Below are 25,828 nucleotides of genomic sequence, written 5' to 3'. Positions count from 1 at the left end.
AACGAAATTGAATTGCTCCAAACAATTGGTATTGATACTCCATGCATGTCCTTATTGGCAGAAAATCAATAAAACAAACCAAAAAAGTACGTTAAAATATAATGAAATACATTTACTGGGTAAAGCCAGTAAATGAAAGGTTCTAATTTAGGCAGAAAATCTTCCTTCTAAAGTTTCCCAGGAAACTGGCCCTTGGAAGAAAGGGCAGGCATGTAATATTAGCCAACCTTTATTTCTGTACATGCAGTCTCAGTATCTGTCCATACATGATATGTTCTACCCCAGTGGCTATGTTCATCTATTTAAATTTTCCTTCTCTAGAAATGCAAATAATTTGAAGGTATTCTTTAACCGTTTCTATTCAACATGGCCTTCAACTGGTTGACAGCATGGATACCTTGATCACCACCACACTGCTGCCAAGCATCCAGATCCCGCTTGGTACCATCTGCAACATGGACACAGGATGTCATGGAAAGATCATTAGATTCGGAGCCAGAAAACTTGAGTTTGAGATTTGGCTGCATGACTCACTGTATGCGTGACTATACAGGACTCCCTTCTCTAGGTTTCAGTTTTCAAGTCTGTAAAATGAAAAGGTTGCATTTGGTGTTCTTAAAGGACACCCCCCACCCCCCAGCCCCATCGAAATCCTATTACCCTAAAAGAACCCAGGACAGTAGAATGTGAAGGATCTGTCGTTCTTCTGGAAACCTATTCACGTCACAACCAGGTTTAGGGCTCCATCTGCCCATCCAAAGAGGGTGAGAAGCTCTCACAGAGTGGGGTCCTACCATGTGGACATCACAAGCTGTAAAGCAACAAAGAATCAAGGCAAGTGTTTGTGTGAGAAAATAATTATTAATAATAAGTGTCTTGGGGGGACCCAGATCAGTTTTAGTTGGCTTTCTCTCCCCCTCACTTCAGAAAGGTCAGTCCTAGAGAAAGTTCTTATCTCAGGGCCAACCCAAAGGTACAATAGAAATGGAGATAGAGACTCTTTCATTTTAACTAAATTGAGCTAATGGGATTAAACCATACATAAATAATGGATTTTGCCTTGAGCACCTTGGGGGAAAGAGTCTTTTTGCATACTTCCCCCCTGATGTCAACTGTAGAGCTCATTTTAATATGGACCACCCTCAGAGGTCACATCAACCAATGGAATTGAATGATGCTAACCAATCAGCTTTGATCAGTGTGTGGTGACTCACCTCTATAAAAAGAGGATAAAAGCCCAAAACATGAGGCTCTAGGCTGGTACCATTTTGGAATGCACTCTTGGCTTGGAAAGGCTGTTGATTGGTGAGTACTCTCTTCTTAGGACAGGAGAGACTGGTAGGGCATGTGCTCTCTCTCAGAGACAATATGGCGCTGGGGGGTTTTCTGCTTGTGTTAAATGCCATGCAGTCAATACTCTTCTAATATTTAATATACTTTAATAATAAATGATTACTGCCCAAACTGGTACAATAGCCATTATTATATAAATAGCCATTAATATAGTAGTAACAATAATTTAGCAAACCTAGCCTGCCCCACCCCCCAATAATTAAAAAAAAAAAAAGTTGTTCACTTGGGGCAGTTCAGGGCCTGTGAGGAAAACCAAGTAAATCCTAGAAAAATGTTCCAAATATTCCACTCCTCCACACACATGTGATGGCAGTGACACCCCCCCCCCCACCTTGTCCCCATCTCTCTCCCGCTCTACAGATGACTGACAGCAAATTGAACTGACCCCAATCTCAGATCTAGCTCAAGCTGTTTGTGTGTGGCTATAGGTGTAAGCCTATCTTCATCATAAATATTTAAGATAGAAACCATTCCATTGTGAAGCTTTTCTAAGACCCTTTTGTCTAGGAGTTCTTTTTTGGGGGAGGAGTAGTTTTAAAAGTAGCTTTGGAATTGAAAACAAAATACAAAATAATTAAAGTCTATTCTATGAAATGAGATCTTTTAAGAACTTGCCGCTTTGTATTATTAAAGAATAAAAAGCATAAATTTTGTAAGAGAGAAGACACCTTTTATTTTGTTGTGTTTTTTTTTTAAACAACAAAAGAAGGGGACCATTACTAGCCATAATTTCAAGCTAATTCAGAACAAAACACTATTGAATTCCCTCTGTCCTTGTAAAGGTTACAATATAAAGAATGTTCATTTAAGAAGAGATGTAATCCACTTGAAGATGTTTTCTGACTTTAAGATGCAGCCATTAGACGGATCAAAAAGCATCTCCAGCTTCATTACAGTGGACAGAACCACTTCAAATGGGACCTGGAAAAGACAGAAATATGTTCCTTAAATAAATGGCTTTAAAAGTGTTGACAGAATCAGACGCCCCCAAATGCCAAAATATCAATTTCAAATAACAATCATACACGGCACTCCAAATGCAGTATGGACTTACAGAATTTGCCAAGACTACTGAAAATGTGTTTACAGCCAGTTGAGATGCTGCACGGTTTCTATTTCAGACTGTAAAACACCATCAGTGAATCCTCTGGGGAAGAAGTCTGTCATTTCCATCTGTTTGTCATAATGATGCACAATCAGCTTTCAGTTTGGGGCCAGTGGCCCCACCCACCCATGCCACACTATTTCCCTCAGTGGTGTCTGACAGATGATCATTGTTTTTCCCCTAAAACCTTCAAGATTGGGAAAGAGTTAGTTGAGTCATAAAGCAGAAGATAAACTGGACTCCCCTGGTTCCAGACAATTGGAGCCAGAGTCATATTTCAATAATTATACACTTAACTCAGGAAGGGGCCTTAAAGGTCACCTTGTTGGTCAAAAATCTTTTATGAAGTGCCTACTATGTGCCTGCCACTGTGCTAGGCACTGGGGATACAAGGTCAAAAGACAGGCCTGCCCTCGAGGGATATATATATATGTATATAATGGGGAAGCTAAAATGCAAATACCTCTGTCCAAATAAGAGACACAAGGTGGGAGCATCTGCTGGAAATGAACAACAAAAGGCCTGAGGATGGAAGCGGGGTGGGAAAAGCTTCCTGCAGAAGATGGGGGTTTTGCTGGGATCTGAAGGTAAGCCAGGAGGTGGAGACGAGCAGGGAGAGGATTCCAAGCATGGAGGGCAGACAAGGAGTATTTCCAGGGTCAGGAGTGGAGATCTTGTTCAAGCAGCACCAGGAGGGAGGCCAGTGTGAGTGGATCAAAGAGCACATGGCTGAGATGGGTGTAAGAAAACTGGGGGGGGCAGCTAGGTGGCACAGTGGATAAAGCACCAGCCCTGGATTCAGGAGGACCTGAGTTCAAATACAGCCTCAGACACTTGACACTTACTACTAGCTGTGTGACCCTGGGCAAGTCACTTAACCCTCATTGCCCTGCCAAAAAAAAGGGGGGGGGCAGGTAGGTGGTACAGTGGATAGAGCACCGGCCCTGGATTCAGGAGGACCTGAGTTCAAATCCAACCTCAGACACTTAACACTTACTAGCTGTGTGACCCTGGGCAAGTCACTTAACCCCATTTGCCTCACACAAAAAAAAAAAAAAACTGGGAAGGGGGGTGGGGTTAGGAAGGGCTTTGAATGCCAGACAGAGGATTTTCTATCTGAGCCTGGACTTTACTGACTGGAAGAAGGGGGACTCAGCCAGACCTGTGCATTAGGAAGATCACTTTGACCTTGAAGAAGATGGACCAGAGGAGGGAGAGAGTTATGGTCTGGAGATTTTACAGATGAGGAAATTGAGGTGTGAGAAGTCAAAGCCCTTGCTCCAAGTTACAGGGTCAGAAGCAGCAGAGCCAGGATCAGAAGCCCGGGATCCTGACTTCCTCCTGCACTTTGAGTTAAATGACAAGAGTTTTTAAAAGGCAAGGGAAGGGGCAGCTAGATGGCACAGTGGATAAAGCACTGGCCCTGAATTCAGGAGTACCTGAGTTCAAATCCAGCCTCAGACACTTGATACTTACTAACTGTGTGACCCTGGGCAAGTCACTTAACCCCTCATTGCCTTGCAAAAAACAAACAAAGAAACAAGGCTATCCCACTGAAACAAATTCTTCCAGGGAAGAAAATTTCAATAAATTTCCATTTAAGGGAATTTTTTTTAGGGGGGGAAACAAAACAAATGCAAATCTCTCATTTGATGCAACAGACAGTTTTCACATATTTTATTTTCACTGGATCATCAATCTATAACTGGAAGGGAATTTAGAGGTCAGCTAATTCAACCTTTTCATTTTACAGATGGGAAAACTGAGGCTTATGATGTGGGCCTTGCCTATAGTCACACAGCTAGTAGATGGCAGAACTGGCTTTCAAACCCAAGGGACCCCCGTTACAACTTGAACTTAAAGAACAACTTGTTGAACTTAAAGAAAAAGTTATGAAAAAAATAAGGCCAATTCGCGGAAATATTTTACTAAGTAGTTCTCATCCCAGGTGGTTTAAAATAAGTCATTCCAGGTGCACTCTGCTGAAAAAGATCCTTTATTTAGAAATCTACACCCCTAGACTAACATCCCAGGTGTGACTATAATGAGGCTGATTTTTTTTTTTTTTACACATACTAGAATTTGTGCATCCAAATGAGTGTTGCTGTGTTCAAAAGAGTCACTTGGGGAGGCTTTTCCGTCTCTCTCTCATACCACTATCTCAACTGTGCCTCTGAACCTTTTGCTAACTCTACTTTGGAAATTGTTTTAAAAGTTAGTTTTCATTGTCATTTAGTCATTTTAGTCGTGTCCAACTCTTTGTGATCCCAATTGGGGTTTTCTTGGCAGAGATACTGGAGTAATTTGTCATTTCCTTCTCCAGTTCATTTTTTTCTTTTTATAATTCTTTTTTTTTTTTTTTTTAGTGAGGCAATTGGGGTTAAGTGACTTGCCCAGGGTCACACGGCTAGTAAGTGTTAAGTGTCTGAGGCCGGATTTGAACTCAGGTACTCCTGACTTCAGGGCCGGTGCTCTATCCACTGCGCCACCTAGCCGCCCCTCCAGTTCATTTTACAGATGAGGAAACTGAGGCAAACAGGGTTAAGTGACTTGCCCAGGGTCCCACAGCAATTAAGTATCTGAGGTTGAACTTGAACTCAGAAAGATGAGTCTTCCTGACTCCAGGCTGGCCACTCTATTCACTGTGCCACATAGAGGCCCACTATAATCATAATTAAAGGGGAATTCACAAACCCTTTGGATTTCCTGGCATTTTACATTCATTAATCTATATAAAATTTAATCTCTTATTCTGTCTCAAGGGAAAAAAAAGTAAAAATTCTAAGTTTTAAGCAAATGGCTCTGACCTCCCATTTAATCTCCTCTCCCCTTAGCATATATAATGGAATGTGCCTATTCTCCAATGTCATAGGCATTTTAAAGTGTATTTGCCCTACTTAGAGTAGGTATTCTTAATCAGTCACATATAGGAGAAAATACTGTGCTAGTGTCTGATCAGCTGTCCACAATGGAGGGTACCAGAGATGATTAAAAGTCTCATTTCTACCCTCAGTGGCGTTATGGATGAGCAAATTAGGCTGACACCAAGTGGGAGAGTCTACCCGTCTCAAGATATCTCCCCATGACTTGAAGTTTTACCAGAGTATTTGTCAAAAGAATTCATGTGAAAATATTGTCTTCTACGTAGTCACCTTGAAAAGTTCTATACTAACTCCAGCAATTCTGCCATTGCTCAAAACAGTTTCGAAATGAGCTAGAGAAGGAACTGGCAAACCCCTCTAGTATCTTCGCCAAGAAAACCCCAAATGGGGTCACCAAGAGTCGAACACGACTGAAAAACAACTGAACAACAACAACGTGGGCTTCTATTCACCCACTCTCTCACATCTAGATCCCCCAAGTCTTCTCTTCCCTTGTTAGGCCCTGGAGATCCATAACTAGGCCAGCTCAGTTATTCATTGTGTCAACAAGGCTTTATCATCTGAGTCCTTAATGCCACTGTGGGGATCTGCTTCATACCCAGGGCTTTCAATCACCCCAACAATTACACAGGCAGCACTGGCCTAACTCTGGAGCCATCTGATCCCCAGGCTTCTGTAGAGCCAGCCCCCCCACCGTGGTCTTCCACAATGCCAGGGTTGAATGAGTCAATGGCTCAGAGTCCCACATCTGAGCCCATTCACACACACCCTACCTTGATGACCCTCCGGGGTATCAAGAGAGCTCATAACTCCCCTAAAGTTTCCTAAGGATCTGCACCCACACAGACTCACCGCTGACTCACCACTGTCATACTGTTTGACATGCCCACAAAATCATCATTCACTGAGATACACAAAAAGACGTGTCATGGTAGACTACCACCTACTTATGAAACAGAACTTGTAATATTCTCTGGTCAGCCCAGCACAACTGCTCTCAACTACCTGAAAACCTGCCTCCCTCCCTCTGCCAAGCACACCGGCTTCAAGGAAAGATCCTCCATATGTGGAATGGCTCTTAGATGGCCCAGACCCCTGTGTCAGGCTGGTAAAGCCTATGGGCCCCTTCCTCAGAAAAGGGTTTTGTTGCCTACATGCATAACTGAAGGAAGTGGTAAATTTCAGTTAGAGAGGAATGAAAATCAAGGCCTAGTGTTTTTTATTATCCAAGTTCACAGACCCCTTGAAATATATCTATGGACTCCCTGATGGGTCCTTGCTTTAACTTATTATTTTAGAGGGCTTGTTAAATTATCATTTTTATATTCTGGGGCAAAACAGTTCTTGTGGGAAAACATCTCCCTTTGTTAAAATAGAGGAGGCTATTCATTTTAAGTCTCACGCATAAATTGAGAAAAGGAAACCTTTGGAATTGCGCAGACTGATGCCATGAAAGGAAGTCGGTTGCCCCTGATCTCTGTGTCTCTTTTGCTCAGTCAGTGATGAAGAGGCAGAGAGGAGCCAGGAAAAGCTGGTTCTGAGGCCCAAGATGACACAAACTCACTGTGTGACCCTCTCCGTGCTTCAGGTAATTCTCCTCATCTGGAAGTCGAAGACAAGGAGCCCACCTGCTTGGGGAAAGGGAGTTCCCTTCCCTAGGCATTCCCCATGCCAAGGGATTCACAGACCCAGGCCCTCTTCCCACCCAGCTAATAATGGTTGAGCAGAACAGGTCTAACATCCCTCTTAGCTTAAAACTATTAATTTATGATGCCATGAACACAACCCTAGGTCCTGAGGAGAGGAACAAATTAAATAAAACCTATCGTGCTGTTGGTTCCTGCTTATAATTTCACAAGGAGGAGGGGAAAAGAATTTAGAAGGAATATATGATCACAAAGATTACGATCGACCCTGGCCTAACTCTAGTACTGACTTGGGCGACTGAATGGAGGTGGAATTTATCAGGGAAGGCTTCATGGTGCACGTGGATTTTAAGACAATTCCAGAAAAGGCCGATGATCACAAGAAAGATGGAAGGGAACTCAGGTGAGAGGGGGCCAGGAGGGAAAGCTCAGGGGCCCTGGTGGGTGGGGGGCTTGGGGAAAGCTTGGATTCAGAAGAAACTCCTCTCTGCTAAATACTAGAGGACAAAGTAGCGCACAGTTGATTGACTCCCGGCTTCAGTGCCTTGATGGAGTAGAAGCAGCCCTGGTGTCATGCTCAGAGACCCTGGACTAGGTAGCCTCTGGGGTCCCTTTTATCTCTATATCAGTGACACCTTGGCAATGAAGTGGGAGCCTGTCCTTAGTAACTACCATGTGAGTCTCACACGGTGCCCAGGCTCTTCAGAGGACCAGCGTGCATACTCTCCTTTTTCAAATGCTGAGCACTATGTCAATCCCTAATCCCAGCATCAGTTGGATTATCCCTGCCGGGCTTCAGGGAAGGCTCTGGCCCCTACAGGGAGGCCCATCAGGCTCAGTACTCCCGTCACTTGAAGGTCAGGGCTCTGATCTTCAGCAAAGGCTTTCAGAAAGTGAATCTGCTGCCCTCCCTCCTGGGAGTTTTGCTGGTCCATCTTTTCAAGGCCCCCCAGCTCTTGAAAGAAGACACATGCTTTGGAGTTTGAACAATACTTGGCATTTCTCGATGCTTCTACTGAAGGTGCTCACGGGGGCTGACCGCTAATTACTTAACTTCTGACTGTCCGGAACAGGTGGCCCTGTCGTGAGCAAAGGGACTGGAAAGAACATGAATTGGAGAGTAGAATCAACAGCTGTGGGCTCTGCTCCAAACAACCGCAGGAACCAACCCAAGGACAGGCCAAATGAGGGAAGAGGGAGCTAGGAACTGTGGGGTGCACGTGGCTCTTTTCATTTTCCTCCGCACACACAAATAGCAATTGTCAGTGTCAACTGCAAACCCTCTTTGTAATGCGGACAAGGAAAGGATATTAAACCAGCCCCACAGGCATTTCTAGAATCCTGCAACCTTCTATTGTCCAACCAGAACAACACCTGAATACACCTGAATGGAAATTGCTACTGACAGTTCTCTTCCCATATTTAGCACTTTAAGGAGTATTTTCAAATCCCCTCAAAGACTTGGAAATCAAAAAAAAAATTTTTAATCAAATATTTTGATGCAGGAGCATATATAACAGGGGTGTGTGGGAGCCAAGGAGAGCTGATTTTTAAGTGTGATCATTTATACTGTAGAAATTGACAAATGCTACAAACTGGGGCATGATTTAGTGTGTTGTTGATTATCTATATTTAAGAAAGTGATAGAGAAAATGTTGATAATAATAATGATAATGCAGATTAAACTTAAAAGTGTATCCTGCATAATTCCCCCCTCCCCCTTTCTGCTTTTGCAACATTTACCAGCATACTCCTGCATGTCTGTGTATACTTATATTGTAGGGGTGAGAGAGGTGATTTTTTAGCTTAAAGTCCAAATGGTTCATGTCTGTAGCAAAAAAAGAACAGTTCAGGGAATTGAATGTAAAAGTATTCAGAGGGGGCAGCTAGGTGGCGCAGTGGATAAAGCACTGGCCCTGGATTCAGGAGGACCTGAGTTCAAATCCGGCCTCAGAAACTTGACACTTACTAGCTGTGTGACCCTGGGCAAGTCACTTAACCCTCATTGTCCTCCCCCCCCCCCCCAAAAAAAAGTATTTAAAAAGCATCCACTATTAGTGATGGGCTTTGTGCTAAGGCCCGGGTGCTACAAAGACAAAAATGCAATAGGCCCTTATCCTCAAGAAGCTTATATTCTACCTGGGGGAAGCAATAGTAATAAGAATACAATAATAAAACTATATATTATTATATAATCATGTATATAATGTATTAATATAGCATAATTCTGTAATATACAATATTCTATATTGTGTATGACAAATGTTAATAGATTGTCAAAAACCAGGATGGAGACATGATGTGAAAAGCTTTGACTGACAAGTAGAAGAGTCAGATTTTTGCTTTGGGGTGGGGCAATGAGGGTTAAGTGACTTGCCCAGGGTCACGCAGCTAGTAAGTGTCAAGTGTCTGAGGCTGGATTTGAACTAGTTTCATATCTTTCATATCCACCTGACACAATGCCTTGTACACAGTAGGTGCTTAATTTATGTTGAATAGAGCCTGCTTCATGGCATAGCACTCTAAATATAGTTTCAATTATTAACTGATATTGTCTCTGGCAAGGCCCTAATCAAGCAGGCAAACAAATAATTAGTTTGGTATTGAAACAGAAAAAAAAATTGTGAATATGCTAAATACTCCTTTCCTTGTCCTACACCCCCCCACACACACACATACACACACTCCCTATGCAGTTTGAAGTTCCTTGTGAGAAAGGAAATAAACCTGAGGGATCCATCCATCTGCCACCAAAGAGCAGCTGTATTGAGGGTGAAGAAAGGCATGGCTTTAATAGAGCATAACCCTTTGCCACACACTAGCAGTAGGGAAATGATATCATTTTTGCCATTTTCCCTTGGTCTCTCTCACATCCTGGCCACCTCCCTGTCCCAATTTCACTGTAGGCAGACTACCCCCCATCCCCCACCCCACCTCCTGATTACATAAAGGGTCTTCAAATCGTGATGAGAGAGAACTTCCTTCACCCTGATCTTGCTGCTTGGCTGACCTCAGAAGATTGGAACATTTTGAAAATGCTATATCAACAGCTCAGTCTTTTCTTAGCATTTTGGAAACTGCGTTAATAGTCTGGCCTTTTCTTAAGGTCTTTTTTTTCCCCTCTTAGCCGGATTTGACAGAAATGAGCAGTGAGAGACTGAGATCAAAGTCAGCGGACTGTTTTAAAAGCTGTCTGGGACCGATGTCATCTGGCATTGTCTTCAAAAGAATGGAGGAATAATAAGTGGATGTTTCATGAACTTATACACAAAGAATATTCTTCACATGAGGACAGGGGATTATATCTTACAGAATAAAGGCAGAATGAGAGGCTCTTCTACAACCTATTCAAAGAACCATTAACAGATACAAAAAAAAAAAAAAAGAAAAGAAAATAAGGCAGACTCTGGCTTTCCAATTTACATTAGCCCAAAGATATTATATCCAAAGGAAATAAACGTTCAAGGATCCATTATCATCACCCTCCCCCCTTTCAGATAATATTTACTGAGGACCCCCAGGTCGTTAGTGAGGGGATAAGCATCGTACAAAGCAAGCACAATATACACAGTATTTCTTCTCTCAGAGTCAACATTAGAAAAGAGGTGAAATAAATGCAGAACGACATGGACAGGCACACACACAGAGTACAGTGAGAGAGACATGCAATGGTGATGCTTTCTGTCTCATGAAAGTTTGCTGAAATCCTCAAGACTCATTAATTCTAGCCCAGGCAGCAGTCAACGTCCTGCCTTCTTGACAAAAGCCCCATCACCAGGCCAGACAGCAAATTGAGCCTCTCTGGTGGGACTCCAAAGGCAACTGTTTTCTTATTGAGCAAAACAGAAGACCTGCTGTGATATGAGAGAGAGGGATGATGAACAGAAGCAGGAAGAGACCCAGGGACAGGGAAGTTTCCCAGGAAGGTCCAGTGGGTAAAGGGCTCATCATGGTATGGGCCTGGGAGTGGGGATGGGGGTGGGGGGTGGGGGGGTGAAGAAGAAAGTATTTTGACTTTTGTGATGAAAGACGCTAAGGTAAGGTGCAGTAGACTCAATTTGGGATCAAGGACCAAGGTTCAAATGCTAATTTGAACTTATTACCTATATAACCTTAGGCAAGAAAGATACTTTCTCTCTGGTTCTCAGTTTCTTCAAATATAAAGTGAGGGGGTTGGACTAGATGCCCTTTAAGGTTCCTGTCAGGTTTCAATCTATGAGTTTATTATCTTTCCACAGCTAGACATCATCTGTGAGAACCAAAGATAACCTCCACCCCTCAGTGAAGCACCAAACTAAGTAGGAAGAGAGAAAAGTAGGGTCAAAGCAGAAAATGACAAAAAATAAAAATCACAACATTTAACTGAGAAATAGCCTAATTCATTCTTCGAAAACAAGACCGATAGAGGGACCTAGCAACTGGATGAATTGTCACTGAGTCTTCTACAGTGAAGCAGAGGCTTCTTTAGGTTGGAAGAACAGTGAAAAGACCGATAAAAAAGAAAACAGTGGCTAACCATTGCTACAAAGGAAAAAGTGCCTGTTGTGGGCAAGACAATACAAAGGCTGGAGTGTTAAATACTGGGAAAAGGTCACTTTTGCTGATGAAACATAATTTTTCATTCGAGGCTAAACCAAAATTGTTGTCAGAAAATATGAACCTGTTAAGATCTGGGCATCATCAATAGATTGTAAACTGCCTCCCCTCCCTGAAAAATACCCAAGTGTTTTGTGGGGATTTAAAAAAATTTCCCATGGGCCTGGGGGTCTTGCCCCCACTGAGGGAATGATGAGCCCTGATAACTATATTGATATAATGATAAACAGAACTACTCTAGAATTTAGTGATTCCCAAAATGGAGACAGTACTGTGCTACATTTCACAAAAGGTCAAGAAATGTATCCAAGAGATGAATGTGGCCATAAAAATGACTTAGTGAGGGGCATCTAGGTGGCACAGTAGATAGAGCACCAGCCCTGGATTTAGGAGGACCTGAGTTCAAATCCAGTCTCAGATACTTAACAATTACTGGCTGTGTGACCCTGGGCAAGTCACTTAACCCCAATTGCCCTACAAAAACAAAAACAAAAACAAAAACAAAAATAAAAACAAAAATAAAAAAATGACTTATTAACTTTCCTGACTTAAAGATTCATCAAATATACAATTAATGGCCAATGGGATGAAAGTGTGATTTCATGATGACGATGATGGCTAGTATTTATATAGTACCTACCATGACACCAAGAAATCCCACCTGTGGAATCCTGGGCAAGTCATCATATCCCTCATCTGTAAAATGAAAAGGTTGGACCAGATGACCTCCAAGGTCCCATCCAGCTCTACTAGCTCTAGATCTCTGATGCGGCCATTATGCATTTCCTGATGATATACCTCATGTCACTTCTTACATGTCGATTGTCACTGGACTTACACCCCAACTTCGGGATCCTGAACAATCCAATCCGCCATTACAGCTAAATCATCTCTCTTCTTTTCATAGCACCTATTTCCATTCTCTAGTTTTTACTTCTTTTTTTCTCCCCACTTTTGTCTGCTTGTCAAGTATCTTGAGTCCTGAAATTCTGTTTGAGATTAGTTTCTAAGTGAATAGAGAACTGATAAACTCATATGCACAGGCAAGAGCCGTGATGGAATGCGTAGTGATAAAAACTATATTTCAGGAGTATAAATGGTGTGTCTTCAGATAACAATCCATTTTCATGTGTCTTAGGTCTGCCCAAAGCTAGATTCATGATGGGTTTTGTTATTAATGGCATAGCATCATGAGTCTCTATATATTTCTGGAATAAAAAATCATGTCTATGGCTAAGTCATGTTAATGAAGAAGATTAAGGGACAGCTAGGTGGTGCAGTGGATAGAGCACAGGTCCTGGAGTCAGGAGGACCTGAGTTCAAATCCAGACTCAGACACTTAACACTTACTAGCTGTGTGACTCTGGGCAAGTCACTTAACCCCAATTGCCTCACCAAAAAACAAACAAACAAACAAACAAAAAAACCACTGAAGAAGATTAGCCTAGATTCCTGATGCTCTGGACCATAGATGTTTCATGCCTTTGGGCTTCCACAGCATTGAGGATGTTTGCCTGGAGACAGAGCTGGTAATAATACATTAGCCGAGGTTTGGGTACATTACCTCAACTTTTAGGGGCAAGTCTTCACGTCTCAAAAGCAGTGCTTCTATTTCAGTGCAGCACTGAAAAAACAAACCCTAGAAAGGAAAAGAAAACAAATCCTGTAAAATGAATCCCAGACAGCTTTCTTTAAGAAACATTTCTACATTTTCCAATTAATTGACCAAACATTAAAGGAAAGTGAAGTCTGATGGAAAGAGTTGCACTCAAGCGATTTAGATTAGTTTGGACTGGAAGTCTGAGGATGTGAGTTCAAATTCCCACTTTCCTTGGTGACCTGAGGCAAGCCACTTAACACCTGGGGCCTCAGTTTCTCCAAAAGTAAAACAAAGGAGATTAGACTAGATGACTCCACAGGTTACTTCTAGGGCTAAATTTATGACTAGTAAGTATGCACGAAGGGTGAGGACATTCATGACAAGATTCAAGACAGATTGATTCTCCTTTCAAAGAACTTAGAATCGAATGGTGGGAAGAATTCAGGAATACAAATAATTATGATACAAGAGGGAGATAAATGTAAAAGAGAGGCCCAGGCAGAGTGATAGACCATTAATTCACTGTCCTTACATCTAATACGCCATTACCAGGCCCCACTCCATTCCCCAAACTACTTGCAGTCATGGGCAGGATGGTCAGTTATTTATGTGGGGACCCATTTTTAAATCTATATGATATCATTTCAGGGCTATCATCTCCACCACCGCTGCCATCTTTCCTTCATCCAGGTGCCACTGGGAAGGATACTTGACCCTTATTGATCTATTACTTCCCTTGTACCTGCCCTACTCCCTTTAAAATGAAAACCCTCTAGAGAAGCACGAGATCTTAAGTTAATTAGACCCAATGTGTCTTTTGGCAAGTCCGATTCAGTGAGAAGAGCTTGGGTACCTGAGTTTGCTTGGGCATAGTGAGGCATGGAGAAGAAGGGCGTGCACAAAGGAGGATGAAAGGCGACAAAGACGGCATTTCCCACAATCGTTCCTATTTCTTTTCCTACCTTCATTCTTTTTAATTAATATTAATATCCACTGTATGATGACAGAAAGGCATAGGATGCCGAGTGACTGATAAATCATGTTGGATAGCTCAGACAAAGGAGACGGTCTTGTCCTGGCTGAGGCTGATCACCACTATGTTGGCAAAGCAGGCTGGAGAAGGCTGACAACTGTCAGTTGACATACCTTTCCATAGGGGTAGTCTCCCCCATTAGAATATTAACTCCTTGGGGGCAGCTAGGTGGTGCAGTAGATAAAGCATCGGACCTGGATTCAGGAGGATCTGAGTTCAAATCTGGCCTCAGACACTTGACACTACCTGTGTGACCTTGGGCAAGTCACTTAACCCACATTGCCCCACAAAAAAAAAAAAAGAAAAGAAAAGAAAAGAAAAGAAAAGAAAAAAAGAATATGACCTGCTCAAGGAGCAGGGACTGTCTGACCTTTTCATTTGTATCCCCAGAGCTTAGCACACAGTAAGCAGTTAATAAATGCTTCATTCCTTCATTCATTCTCTGGCAGAGCAATGTTCATGGATGTGATGCTCCATGACCACTGGGTCTTTCAGGTTAAAATCCTGACAGGAGTTCTTGACTTTTTTGTGTGTCATGGACCCTTATGGCAGAGTCTGGGGAAGTCTATGTGGACCCCTTCTCAGAACGGTGTTTTTAAATGCATAAAATAAAAGTCATGATGTTTTTTAACTTCCCAATAACATGCTCACGACTGTCACTAAATTGACTGCTGGTGTGCCAGTACCAGCTAGCTGCAGCTGCATCTGCTCCTTGTCAGGAGGTCCTGGGAACCAACTTCAGTAGAGGTTCATTTGACCTTTGACTCCCGGGGCTCTTTCCGTGGAACCACATTGCTCTTCTGGCTTCCCTTGACCAATACTCCACTTGACTTTACAAGATCCTCCCCCGAACAACTAACACAGACACCAATTGCGTTACTCTTTTCACCTTGCCAAATGGGCCCCAGAGGTTTTCCCCAAAATACCAGGCCCTGACCTAGGACCCTGCTACATCTTAGAACATCAGGTGGCAGGATTGCTGCTATAACCATCCCACTGAGCAGTCCATGGATTCACTGATAGACATCCCCAGGCAGATTCTCCTGATGCCTCACACCTGTGTTTTTCTTTCATCGTCTATGGACCAAATTCTAGCAAAAGGTTCTGGCTTGGACTTTGGGAGTACCTTTTGTGTGTTGTCTTCCCCTTCACGATTGTGAGCAAACCTCCTGGACTATCAGTGGCTTGGGAATTGAGACACCCTATGCTGTCCTCAAGACAATTGTAGTGGCTAGGCTGGGGTGAGATGGTCTAGTCTCATCTCTTCATCTCGCAGTCTATGGAGATGAAGTCCAGACTGATTTGGTGACTTAAGATTCACATACTTATTTAAAGTTAGAACCGAGACCAGGACTGAGGTTTTCCTCCCCTCCAACCCAGTGCTCTTGTCATACTACAAGGACCTTTAATGCTAGTGTTAATACTGCCTTTAATAAATTTTAAAATTCCTCAGTCTTCTTTAACATGTTAAAAAAACTCTTAGAAAATAAAATATAATAGGACCCCCCCCTCTCTCTCTAGTTTCTAGTTCAATCTGATTCTTCATCATGGACTAGAGGTCACCTTGAGCACTCCAAGGGCACACATGCCATCAGAGTTAAAACTTGAGCAGACATAGAGCTGGAAAGGCCTTGAGGACAGGCCTGGTGATGATGTGCTTCATATCCTTTGTCCAAGAACCAGCCTAGCTAAGTCCCAAGAGCCTCATCAGTAGAGAGCTGTCTACTAGGTGACGAGTGGTTTGCAGCCACAGCCGTTCATGAAACCCCCTCCCTTCCAAGGGGGCTGTGAGAATACCCACATTCGTGACATCCCCTAAGTGCTACAGTAAAAAGTGCCCTCCTCTTAACTTCAGCCAACTCAACAAAAAACCAATAAGCCAGTCCATTTTTCTTTCTAATTGTACTCTTAGGATTGGTTGAGGGAGAACAGGTTGGCTAAACCAATCAGCAAACACATTTTCTATAACGACCTCAGTGAATAACTGTCACTACTTCATCAACAACTATCAGACAAAAACACAGCATCTCCCTCATTGATCATTTCATAGAAGAGGCAAAGTGAATGATGTTACATGATGAATGTCTTCCACTCTGGAAATAAACGTCTTCCCAGCTCAGCATTCATCATGCAGCAGTTTGGCTCTGACTACCTTCTATTCCGCTGACATTATCTCTTATATAAACCATATGGAAACCTTGGCAATTGACTTGTTTCTTGTTTTCTGCTGTGGTAGAACCATCTTCAACCTTGCTAGCAGAAAAATGAGAAGAGGGATAGCACAGGACAAGAGAAATTCCTCCCCGGAGACACATTACTCCTAGTTAAAGAGAGTTATCTGAGGTTTCCCTAGTAAGAAATGGCCCCTGACCAATCTCAGCTGAAGATGCCTTGCTATTTTTCCTTTGTATGAACTGTTTTCTTTTGTTTGACAAAGAAACATGTTGCTCTGCTACTTTAAAAGTGTGACAAGCCCAGATTCATGTAGATGCACTGAGTGAGACCATCCTCTCCCACAGGGATGTAGCTCCTAGTGTCTCTAAGAAGATTCATATTTAGAGAACATAGTGGTAAGGAGCAGAAACTGTGGAGTCAGACAACCAGTCTCAGTTCTCTCCCTTATTAGCTGTGTGACATTGAACAAGTGGCTTAACCTCTCTGGACCTGTCTTCACATTAGCAAACTGAGGATACCTGCCTTGCCTATCTCACAGGGTGACTCAGTTCAATTCATATCAACTCCCTGAACCTTCTATGTGCCAGGCCTTGTGATAAGTGCTAGAGGGGCTACTCAAAAATAAGTCTTTCTGGGATCAGCTAGGTGGCGCAGTGGATAAAGCACCGGCCCTGGATTCAGGAGGACCTGAATTCAAATCTGACCTTGGACACTTGACACTTACTAGCTGTGTGATCTTGGGCAAGTCACTTAACCCTCATTGTCCCGGAGGAAAAAAAAAAAAGCCTTCCCTAAATAAATGTAAATTCTACTGGGACTAAGCAGCAACGTAGGTAGTAAATGTAGGTAGGTAGCAGTGTAGGTTGTAAAATTCCTATATAATGGGGGACAGAGGGAGGAGCAAGGGGGTGATGCAGTTCTTTGCATGGAAGAGGCTGACATGTCATGGAAGGATCTTGCTCCCTCATTTGGAGCACACACAAATGCTTTCAGTTCGCTTACCAGGTGATGAGAAGATAAGACTATGATTGGCTGACATACATTCAAAAGTCATTAGCCACCCAGGACCTTGATCTTGACTGGGCTCTTTACTGGCTGTTGTTTTTCAGTCAAGTCCAACTCTTCATGACCCCATTTGGGGTTTTCTTGGCAGAGATCCTGGAGTGGTTTGCCATTTTCCTTCTCCAGCTCATTTTACAGATGAGGAAACTGAGGCAAACAGGATTAAGTGACTTGCCCAGGGTCACACAGCTGGTAAGTGTCAAGTGTCTGAGGCCAGATTTGAACTCAGGAAGGCGCATCTTCCTGACTTCAGGCCCAGCACTCTGTTCACCGAGGCACCTACGCTTCCTTTTGCTGCCTGGCTGCATTCTGGTGAGAGAGGAAATTCCATAAAGGGAAAGGTCTTCAGGCCATACTCCTGTGAAGCCAACATATGGCCTGTGACCACAGGCCTTGGTCCTTTGCCTCATTGTGTATGTCAGTCACTGCTTATAGGTGAAGGAGGTTGAAGACGTCTAGGACCTGAGGAACTTTGAAAGAGTCAGAAGTTTGGGACAGCTGGGTGGCCCAGTGGATAAAGCACTGGACCTGGATTCAGGAGGACCTGAGTTCAAATTCACCTCAGACACTTGACACTTATCAGCTGTGTGACCCTGGGCAAGTCACTTAATCCTCATTGCACCACCAAAAAAAAAAAGAGTCAGAAGTTTGAAATATACAAAGTTCAGGAGCTTGAGCCCATGCTAGGATCTGTTGGATTCCAGATAGGAAGGCATGATGGTTCCAGGTGACCTGCCTAACCCAGTCCAGCAATAGCAGAGATGCAGGCTCATTCATCCATCAACCAAGACACATTTGGCAGGGAATTCAGTGGGGGTTAATGCAAAGTTGAAACTGAATTGTCTGAGTCCACTCTCTCTAGGAGCCAAGATAGTGTATAGGGAAAGTGTGTCCCCCCCACATGCTGGGGAGAAGTGCTTAGACTTTTGTTTTTGCCATATCTTTAAAGAAAATATCCTTTTATAAAAGCTCATTTAAGTTAATTGGATAAATAGAATTAAGGCACTAATCCCTGGCATCTTACAATGAATTAGAACATATAAGCTTGAGCCGATAGCATTAGAGCAGACATCTTCCAAGTGTGGTCTGGGGAGCCTGGAGTTCCATAGGAAATCCATGGCATCAAAGCTATTTTCATAATAATATATTTTAATTTCTAATAAGATAAATATCATTAGTTGAACAACTGTGATAGACTTAACTCTTCTCAGCAATACAATGGTCCAAGATAATTCCAAAGGACTCATGATGGAAAATATTCTCCACATGCAGAAAAAAGAACTGTGAAGTCTAGATGCAGATTGAACCATACTGTTTCTACTTTTTTTTGGTTTTGTTTTTTCTTTTTTGAGGCTTTTCCCTTTTGTTCTGATTCTTCTTTCCCAACATGACTAATGCAGAAATATGTTTAATAAGTACAGCTAGGTGGTGCAGTGGATAAAGCACCAGCCCTGGATTTAGGAGGACCTGAGTTCAAATCCAACCTCAGACACTTGATGTTGACTAGCTGTGTGACCCTGGGCAAGTCACTTAGCCTTCACTGCCTTGCCCCCCAAAAATACAAAAAATAAAACAAAAAAAAAGAAATATGTTTAATGTGATTGTACATATATAACCTATATCAGATTGCTTGCTGTCTTGGGGAGGAGGAAGGGGAGGGAGAGGGGGAGAAAAATTTGGAACTAGAAATCTTAGGAAAACAAGTGTTAAAAACTATCTCTACATGTAACTGGAAAAAATAATAAAATACTTTTATGATAAAAAATAGATATAGCCCACATAAACAAAAGCTCTTTGGAGTCCTCAGTAATTTTAAAGTAATATTTTATTTTCTCTTAATTGCATGTAAATAATTTTTAACATTCTTGTATTTTAAAATTTTGAGTTCCAAATTTTATCCCTCTCCCTTTCTTGAGACAGTAAGCAATCTAATATAGGTTATACATGTGCAATCATGAAAGATATATTTTGTTGGGGGGGGAACTCAAAAAGGAAAAAAGGAAAGAAGACAGAAAAAGAAAGGGAAGAAGGGTGGGAAGAAGAAAGAAAAGAAATGAAAGAAAGACATTTCTAAGAAAAATAGCTTGTCTATATTCAGACATCATCAGTTCTTTCTCTGGAGGCAGATAGCATTTTTTGTTCTGAATCCTTCAGAACTGCCTTAGATCATTGTACTGCTGAGAATGGCCAAGTTATTCACAGTTGATTGTCATATAATATTGCTATTACCGTGTACAATGTTCTCCTGGTTCTGCACACTTCACTCTGCATCAGTTCATATAAGTCTTCCCAGGTTTTTGTCATCAGTAATTTTTAAGAGTATAAAGGGAGACCAAAAATTTTGAGAACTTCTGCATTAGAGGCTTTTCTAACTCCTAGAGCATACCCCTGTAAAAAAAATTATTTATTAATAATCTAATCTAGTCTGAAAAAATTATATAATTAGACTTATATGAAAAATATGACTATATGAAAAATCATAAGTTTAGAAAAATTATAATTGGGCCATAAGTCCCTTCGTGGTTGCCATTCAAATGTAGAAATATTTTGACTTACTGGCCTAAATTGGGGGCACTAATCTGACTGGAGGACTAATCTGGGGACTTTTGACTGACTGGCTATCTGACTGCTATTAATTTAATGTGGGCCATTTATAAAGTGTTCCAGCATGTCTCTTTCCACCTGCTGTGCCTGGAACTTTTTTAATACAATAAGGGTTGCTGCCACCTCTTCCCTTAGGGCATGTTCCACTTTCACTGCTCAGCTCCCCTCACTAACTCCAAGCCCCTTTCACTTTGTCAATCCCTCTGCTTCTAACTTTCCTCTCCGCACTGCCACTGCTGAACCCCTGTGTTTCTCTCTCACTGACCTCTTCTTCTGTTCTTCTAGTACTCCAGTGTCCTTCTCTGTTCCATTCGTCTTGTCAGCCCCCCTCTCAGCCTCTCTCATCTCCGGAGTCCTCCTTAATCTTGTCCGCCCCTTCTCTGTTCCCATTCCTTCTCGTCAGCCCCCCCCCCCACTGTCTAACTCCCAGGTATATCTTCCTTCTCTCCACTCAAATCTTTTTGCGCCCCCACATACCCCAAGCCAATCCACCAGTGAGGGCTGTGTCTGGTGGGGGGGGGCGCGCTCAAGCCTCCTGTGTGTACAACACCCAGGGCTCTGCGGGCCTGGGACCTCAGCACAGGCTATGCCAGAGCCCAGCCTGGACGAGCCCAGGATCTCTAGGATAGATCTGCTCAGGGCGGAGGGAGCTGGGGATCCCTCACCCCAGCTGCCTGACCCAGTGTCTTGTACAGCCCATGGGGCTTTTTGGCTCAGCTGAAGCAAAGGGGGAGAGGCACCAGCCCCTCCCACACAGAAGAGACCCTGAGGGCCTGAGGCTTTCTAATCTCAGCCCAAAGGTAGAGTCCCCAAATCAAAATAAATTTCCACACCCCTAACCTAGAACCCTGAGGGAGGTGAGTTGAGAGAATCACTATACATGCAAAGTAATTTCTGGGAGGACAGACAAGCACTAATGGTGGTGGGGGGGGGCAGGGAGAGGGATCACAGTGGGCTTCATGTAGAAGGTAGCTCTTGGGCTGAGCCTTGAAGAGAGTGAGAACTTAAAGAGGTACAAGTGAGGAGTGAGAGTGTTCCTGACTCAAATCGTTCAATCACTTGAAGTCTGCTCAGCTCTTTTCAGAGCTAAGTCTTATAGGGTGTTAAAGACCAAATTAATTGGAACACCTATTCTGTGTCCTTCTCAATACACTCGGCATTCACATATCTCTCCTGAAGATTATGGCTTGATGCTTTAAGAATAGGATTTTTTTTTAAAAGAAATTGGGGGGGGGTAGCTAGGTGGTGCAGCGGATAAAGCACTAAGCCCTGGATTCAGGAGGACCTGAGTTCAAATCTGACCTCAGATACTTGACACTAGCTGTATGACCCTAGGCAAGTCACTTAACCCTCATTACTCCACAAAAAAAAAAAAAAGAAAGAAAGAAAAAGAAAAGAAATTATTTATCTATATCAGACTGCTTTCCATCTTGAGGAGGAGGGAAGGTGGGAGAAAAATTTGGAACTAAAAAGAAATTGGGGGCTGGGAGGAGGCACATTTCATAGTCCTATAGGAGAAGGGAACAACTGCCAAAAACTGGTATCAAGGTAGGGAGAAAAGATACTAGATTAGAGGCTCTATCTGTCTCTCCAAGTGTCCTAGTTAACTTCTAATTAGCTGCTTAAAATGGTTGTCATGACAACTGCCTGGAAGGTTTAACCAACCGGATTTTTCCAACACTTCGTACAATTCTTAAGCTTTTTAGGTCCAACTAGAATTGTGGCAAGGGAAGAAAAATGCCCAGACTAGTGCCTTTGTTTATTCAACTTCCAAGGATTGTGAACTTGTCAGAGTCAAGAAACATCTGTCTTTCATCCAGAGGGTGATGGATATGTTTTTAGCTCTGCCCTGCCCTCACCAGTACCAAAAAGAAAAGTGGTCTGGGCATGAGATTGTTTTCTTTGAAAAGAGGTTATTTTTTTGTTAAATTGACAAACCAGATAACTCACCTAAAATGGCCGTACTCCATAGTTGTAATGAACAGAATTACAGAATTTCAAAGATGGAAGAGGACATAAAGACCAACTAGTTTAGACAATAACCAAAAAAAGAATCCCATCACATAACACCCAACAATTAGTCATCCAGCCGCTGTTTAAAGACCATCAGTGAATTTGGAATTATGCCCAAAGGGCGATAAAGCTGTGCATACCCTTTGACCCAGCAATCCCACTTTTAGGTCTTTTGCCCAAAGAAATCATGGAAGGGGGAAAGGGACCCACATGTACAAAAATATTTATAGCTGCTCTTTACGTGGTAGCAAGGAATTGGAAGTTGAGGGGGTGCCCATCAATTGGGGAATGGCTGGACAAGTTGTGGTATATGAATACAATGGAATACTATTGTGCTGTAAGAAATGATGAGCAGGAAGAGTTCAGAGAAACCTGGAGGGTCTTACGTGAGCTGATGATGAGTGAGATGAGCAGAACCAGAAGAACATTGTACACAGTATCATCAACATTGAGTGTTGACCTACTGTGATGGACTATATTCTTCTCACCAATGCAATGGTACAGAAGAGTTCCAGGGAACCCATGATAGAAGAGGATCTCCAAATCCAAGAAAAAAAAAAAAGAAAGAAAGAACTGTGGAGTATAGATGCTGATTGAACCATATTATTTCTTTTGTTTTGGGTGCTGTTGTGTTTTTTTTTTCTATTTTGAGGTTTTGCATCACTGCTCTGATTCTTTCTCTTGTAACAGGATTAATGCAGAAATAGGATTAATGTTATTATGTGTATATATATGTGTGTGTATATATATCTATATGTATATGTATAGAGATATATAGATATAACCTATATCAGATTACCTGCTGTCTAGGGGAGGGGGGGGAGGGGAGGGAGGGAGAAAAATCTGAAATTGTAAAGCATGTATAAACAAAAGTTGAGAACTATCTTTACATGTAACGGAAAAAATAAAATATCTCATAAAAAAAAAAGACCATCAGTGAGGGGAAGCCCACTACTCACAACCTCACGACTTCCCTTGCATTTTTGGAGAGCTCTATTAGGAAGTTTCTCCTGACAATAATCTGAAATTTGGCTTTTTGAAAATTCCAACCACTGCTCCTTGTTCTGCTCTCTGTTGCTAGGTAGTGCCCTATTATAGAGAAGTTTAGAGGATAGATGAAGGTAATCAGAAAGGGGAAGGCATTGCCATTGGGGGAATGAGAAAGGATTCCTGCAGAAAATGGGATGTGAGCTGAGTCTGGGATTTTGCCTTTGAAGTTTCCATCTCACTTCGTCTAATCCAGATTAGTCTTTTCTCTGCATTTCTTCAGCCCAGAAGATGTCTAAACTCTTCCTTCAGATACTGGAAGACAGTATCCCCCTAATTCTTCTCTTCCTCCATGGTTAAACATTACCATATCCTTCAATGGATCACTTCATAGCATCAATTCAAAGCTTTCCTTGTCAGTCTCAGGTCTCAGTTTCATCATTTCCTTGCTATACTATTAGACTCAGTCTAGATCTCTGGTAGTTTATGTTCAATTATGGAACAGAATGAGTCACTCATGGGTCATCAAACAGTTAACAAAAAGCTTTATTTCACTGGAGGAGAAGGGTATTCAAAAAAAAAAGGACAGGTAATGAAGATAGTTGATTTAGCTGAGTGAAGCTTCCTTCCCAGACTTGCCCATTTCCCAGAAACCAAGCATCAGAGAGAGCAACTAGAGTTCCTCGAGGCAATTTTGTACTCAGTCAATGAGAATGAGATGTCCACAACCTGAGCCTTTAGTCCACTTAGCCAAACAAGACTAGAGGGCAGTCTCAACACACTTTTGAAGGAAAAACCAGCAAGGGGGCAAGAGTTAGGCTATCAATCCTCTGGCACCATGTTTCTGTAGTCATTCTCCATTATCTATTCTTGCTTTCATTTTTTTTTTGTATGTCTCTTTTAAAATTTTAAGTAGGTTGGGGAATTCTTTCTGAATTCACATTGCATTTTCCCTCTTTGACATAATTTTCTTTTGTGACTTAAGAATTTGCCACCCCTCCTGGGCTCACTTTTCCAGTGAAATTTTCTTCTATACAATCCAACCTGTCCTTCCTCTCAAGTCTCTGAAATATTCTTTCCCCAATGCTAGAGCACATGTCAGGTAGTGCCCAGTGCTTAGCACAGTGCCTGGTACATAGCAGGTATTTAATAAATATTTACTGATTGATTCATCACTTTCCCCAAGATATTCCCCATAATGTTCTCCCAAGCAACCAGTTCTTCCTCATTAGTTAGAACTGGATTCTGAATAGATTTTTTCCCCTCTTTTTTTTTTCTTCATCTTTTGAAGAATGAAATGATCCTTAAGGCAAATCAATAAGTGATTAGCTGCCATGCTTTTGTAAGTACATCAGTAGATTCTGGATAATTGAAGTACTCTGTCACAATTATGTCATGCCTCTGTATCAGACTTATGATGATCCCTGAGATCTTATCTATTTATTCCTTCTGTTCAGACGGTCTATAGTATATTGAGATGACAAAATTGCTTCTGTTTCTGCTCCCATTAATTTTCACCCCAATGTTCTACACCACACTTCTCCTCTCTGATTTCTGGATTTCTTCCCATGAGAACCTTCTTACTGTACAATGTTACTCTTTTATCTATCCAGTGTTTTGTTTTTTTTTTAGTGAGGCAATTGGGGTTAAGTGACTTGCCCAGGGTCACACAGCTAGTAAGTGTTATGTGTCTGAGGCCGGATTTGAACTCAGGTACTCCTGACTCCAGGGCTGGTGCTCTATCCACTGTGCCACCTAGCTTCCCCCAGTGTTTTTTTAAAATAAGGTATAACTTAAGAGTAAGGGCTCTTAACCTAAGGATCTGTGGACATGTTTTTAAAAATAGTTTTATAAGTGTGTAAGAGTATTGTAAGTGTAAGTATAAGAAGAGTATTCTGAGGAAAAGGTCATCCCACAAAAAAGGTCAAAAACCCTCCCAGAATTGGGAGATAAAACAACTGCATAAAATAGAGAACAGCCCATAAGAACAGGAGGAATCTTGAAAAGCATCTCCAGTTCTGTTATAATTTTATAGCTGAGGAAACTGAAGCAAAGTGGAGTTTCTTGCCCTTTAGTCCTCTCTGTTTTCTGCCTTAAGCTACATTCCCTCTCCTAATACTTTGAGCTGAAAAGATAAATTGGCTTAAAACTTGAAAAACTGAGTTGGCTGTTGATAGTGGACTTCAGAACCAGCTAAGAAAACAATGCCCCGGGCTATGAACCCCAAATCCCATCATGCTTTCCCCTCTGAGTTCAAAAGAGTTAAAAAATACTTTTAAAATAGGGGAGTATCCTTTAGTGTAGGAAATATGATGGACAGAAGCTATGGGATGGAGGCAGAAAACATGAATAAATAAGTGAATGAATGAAGCATTTATTAAGCACTGTGTTAAGTGCTAGGGATTATTTGTTAGGAAGATTTTCACCCCAATGACATTATGGGGGATGTCTTGACTGGAGCGTAAATTAGATTTAAGTGAGGCAGTCACAGAGTCATCAGCCTCTCTTCTCTCTTCCATCATCATCAAAGTCAATGGCAAGACAAAAGTCAGGACACAACTGGCTATGGTCTGGAATGATATCTGACCAAGTCTTAGCAAACCATGGCCTTTGGAACAAATTGCTCTCATCCACCCATTTCACTGGAGGAAGTTTTTACATGCTTTGGGGATTCACCTTCTCACTCATTGAACAGTTTGTGGTACATCAGTTACCCTCAACCTGGTTTATCCTGTCTGCCAAGACAGTTTATCAGGGTGTGGCTCTATCATC

At 42.1% G+C, this 25,828-nt stretch overlaps 1 protein-coding gene across 1 annotated transcript in view; it reads right to left on the bottom strand.

The window, feature by feature from the left end:
• Window positions 1–2,154: 2,154 nt before the first annotated feature.
• CFAP54 (cilia and flagella associated protein 54) overlaps window positions 2,155–25,828 on the bottom strand; it is a 347,358-nt gene continuing 323,684 nt past the window's right edge. Inside the window, exons 69-70 of the mRNA XM_043967706.1 lie at window positions 13,147–13,221; window positions 2,155–2,274 (exon numbers count right to left, since the gene is read on the bottom strand). Coding sequence (XP_043823641.1) covers window positions 2,155–2,274; window positions 13,147–13,221 — 195 coding nt within the window. The remainder of the gene's footprint in view (window positions 2,275–13,146; window positions 13,222–25,828) is intronic.

Source organism: Dromiciops gliroides, chromosome 5 (assembly GCF_019393635.1).
Source record: "Dromiciops gliroides isolate mDroGli1 chromosome 5, mDroGli1.pri, whole genome shotgun sequence".
NCBI lineage: Eukaryota > Metazoa > Chordata > Mammalia > Microbiotheria > Microbiotheriidae > Dromiciops > Dromiciops gliroides.
This window is presented reverse-complemented; position numbering and strand designations above follow the sequence as displayed.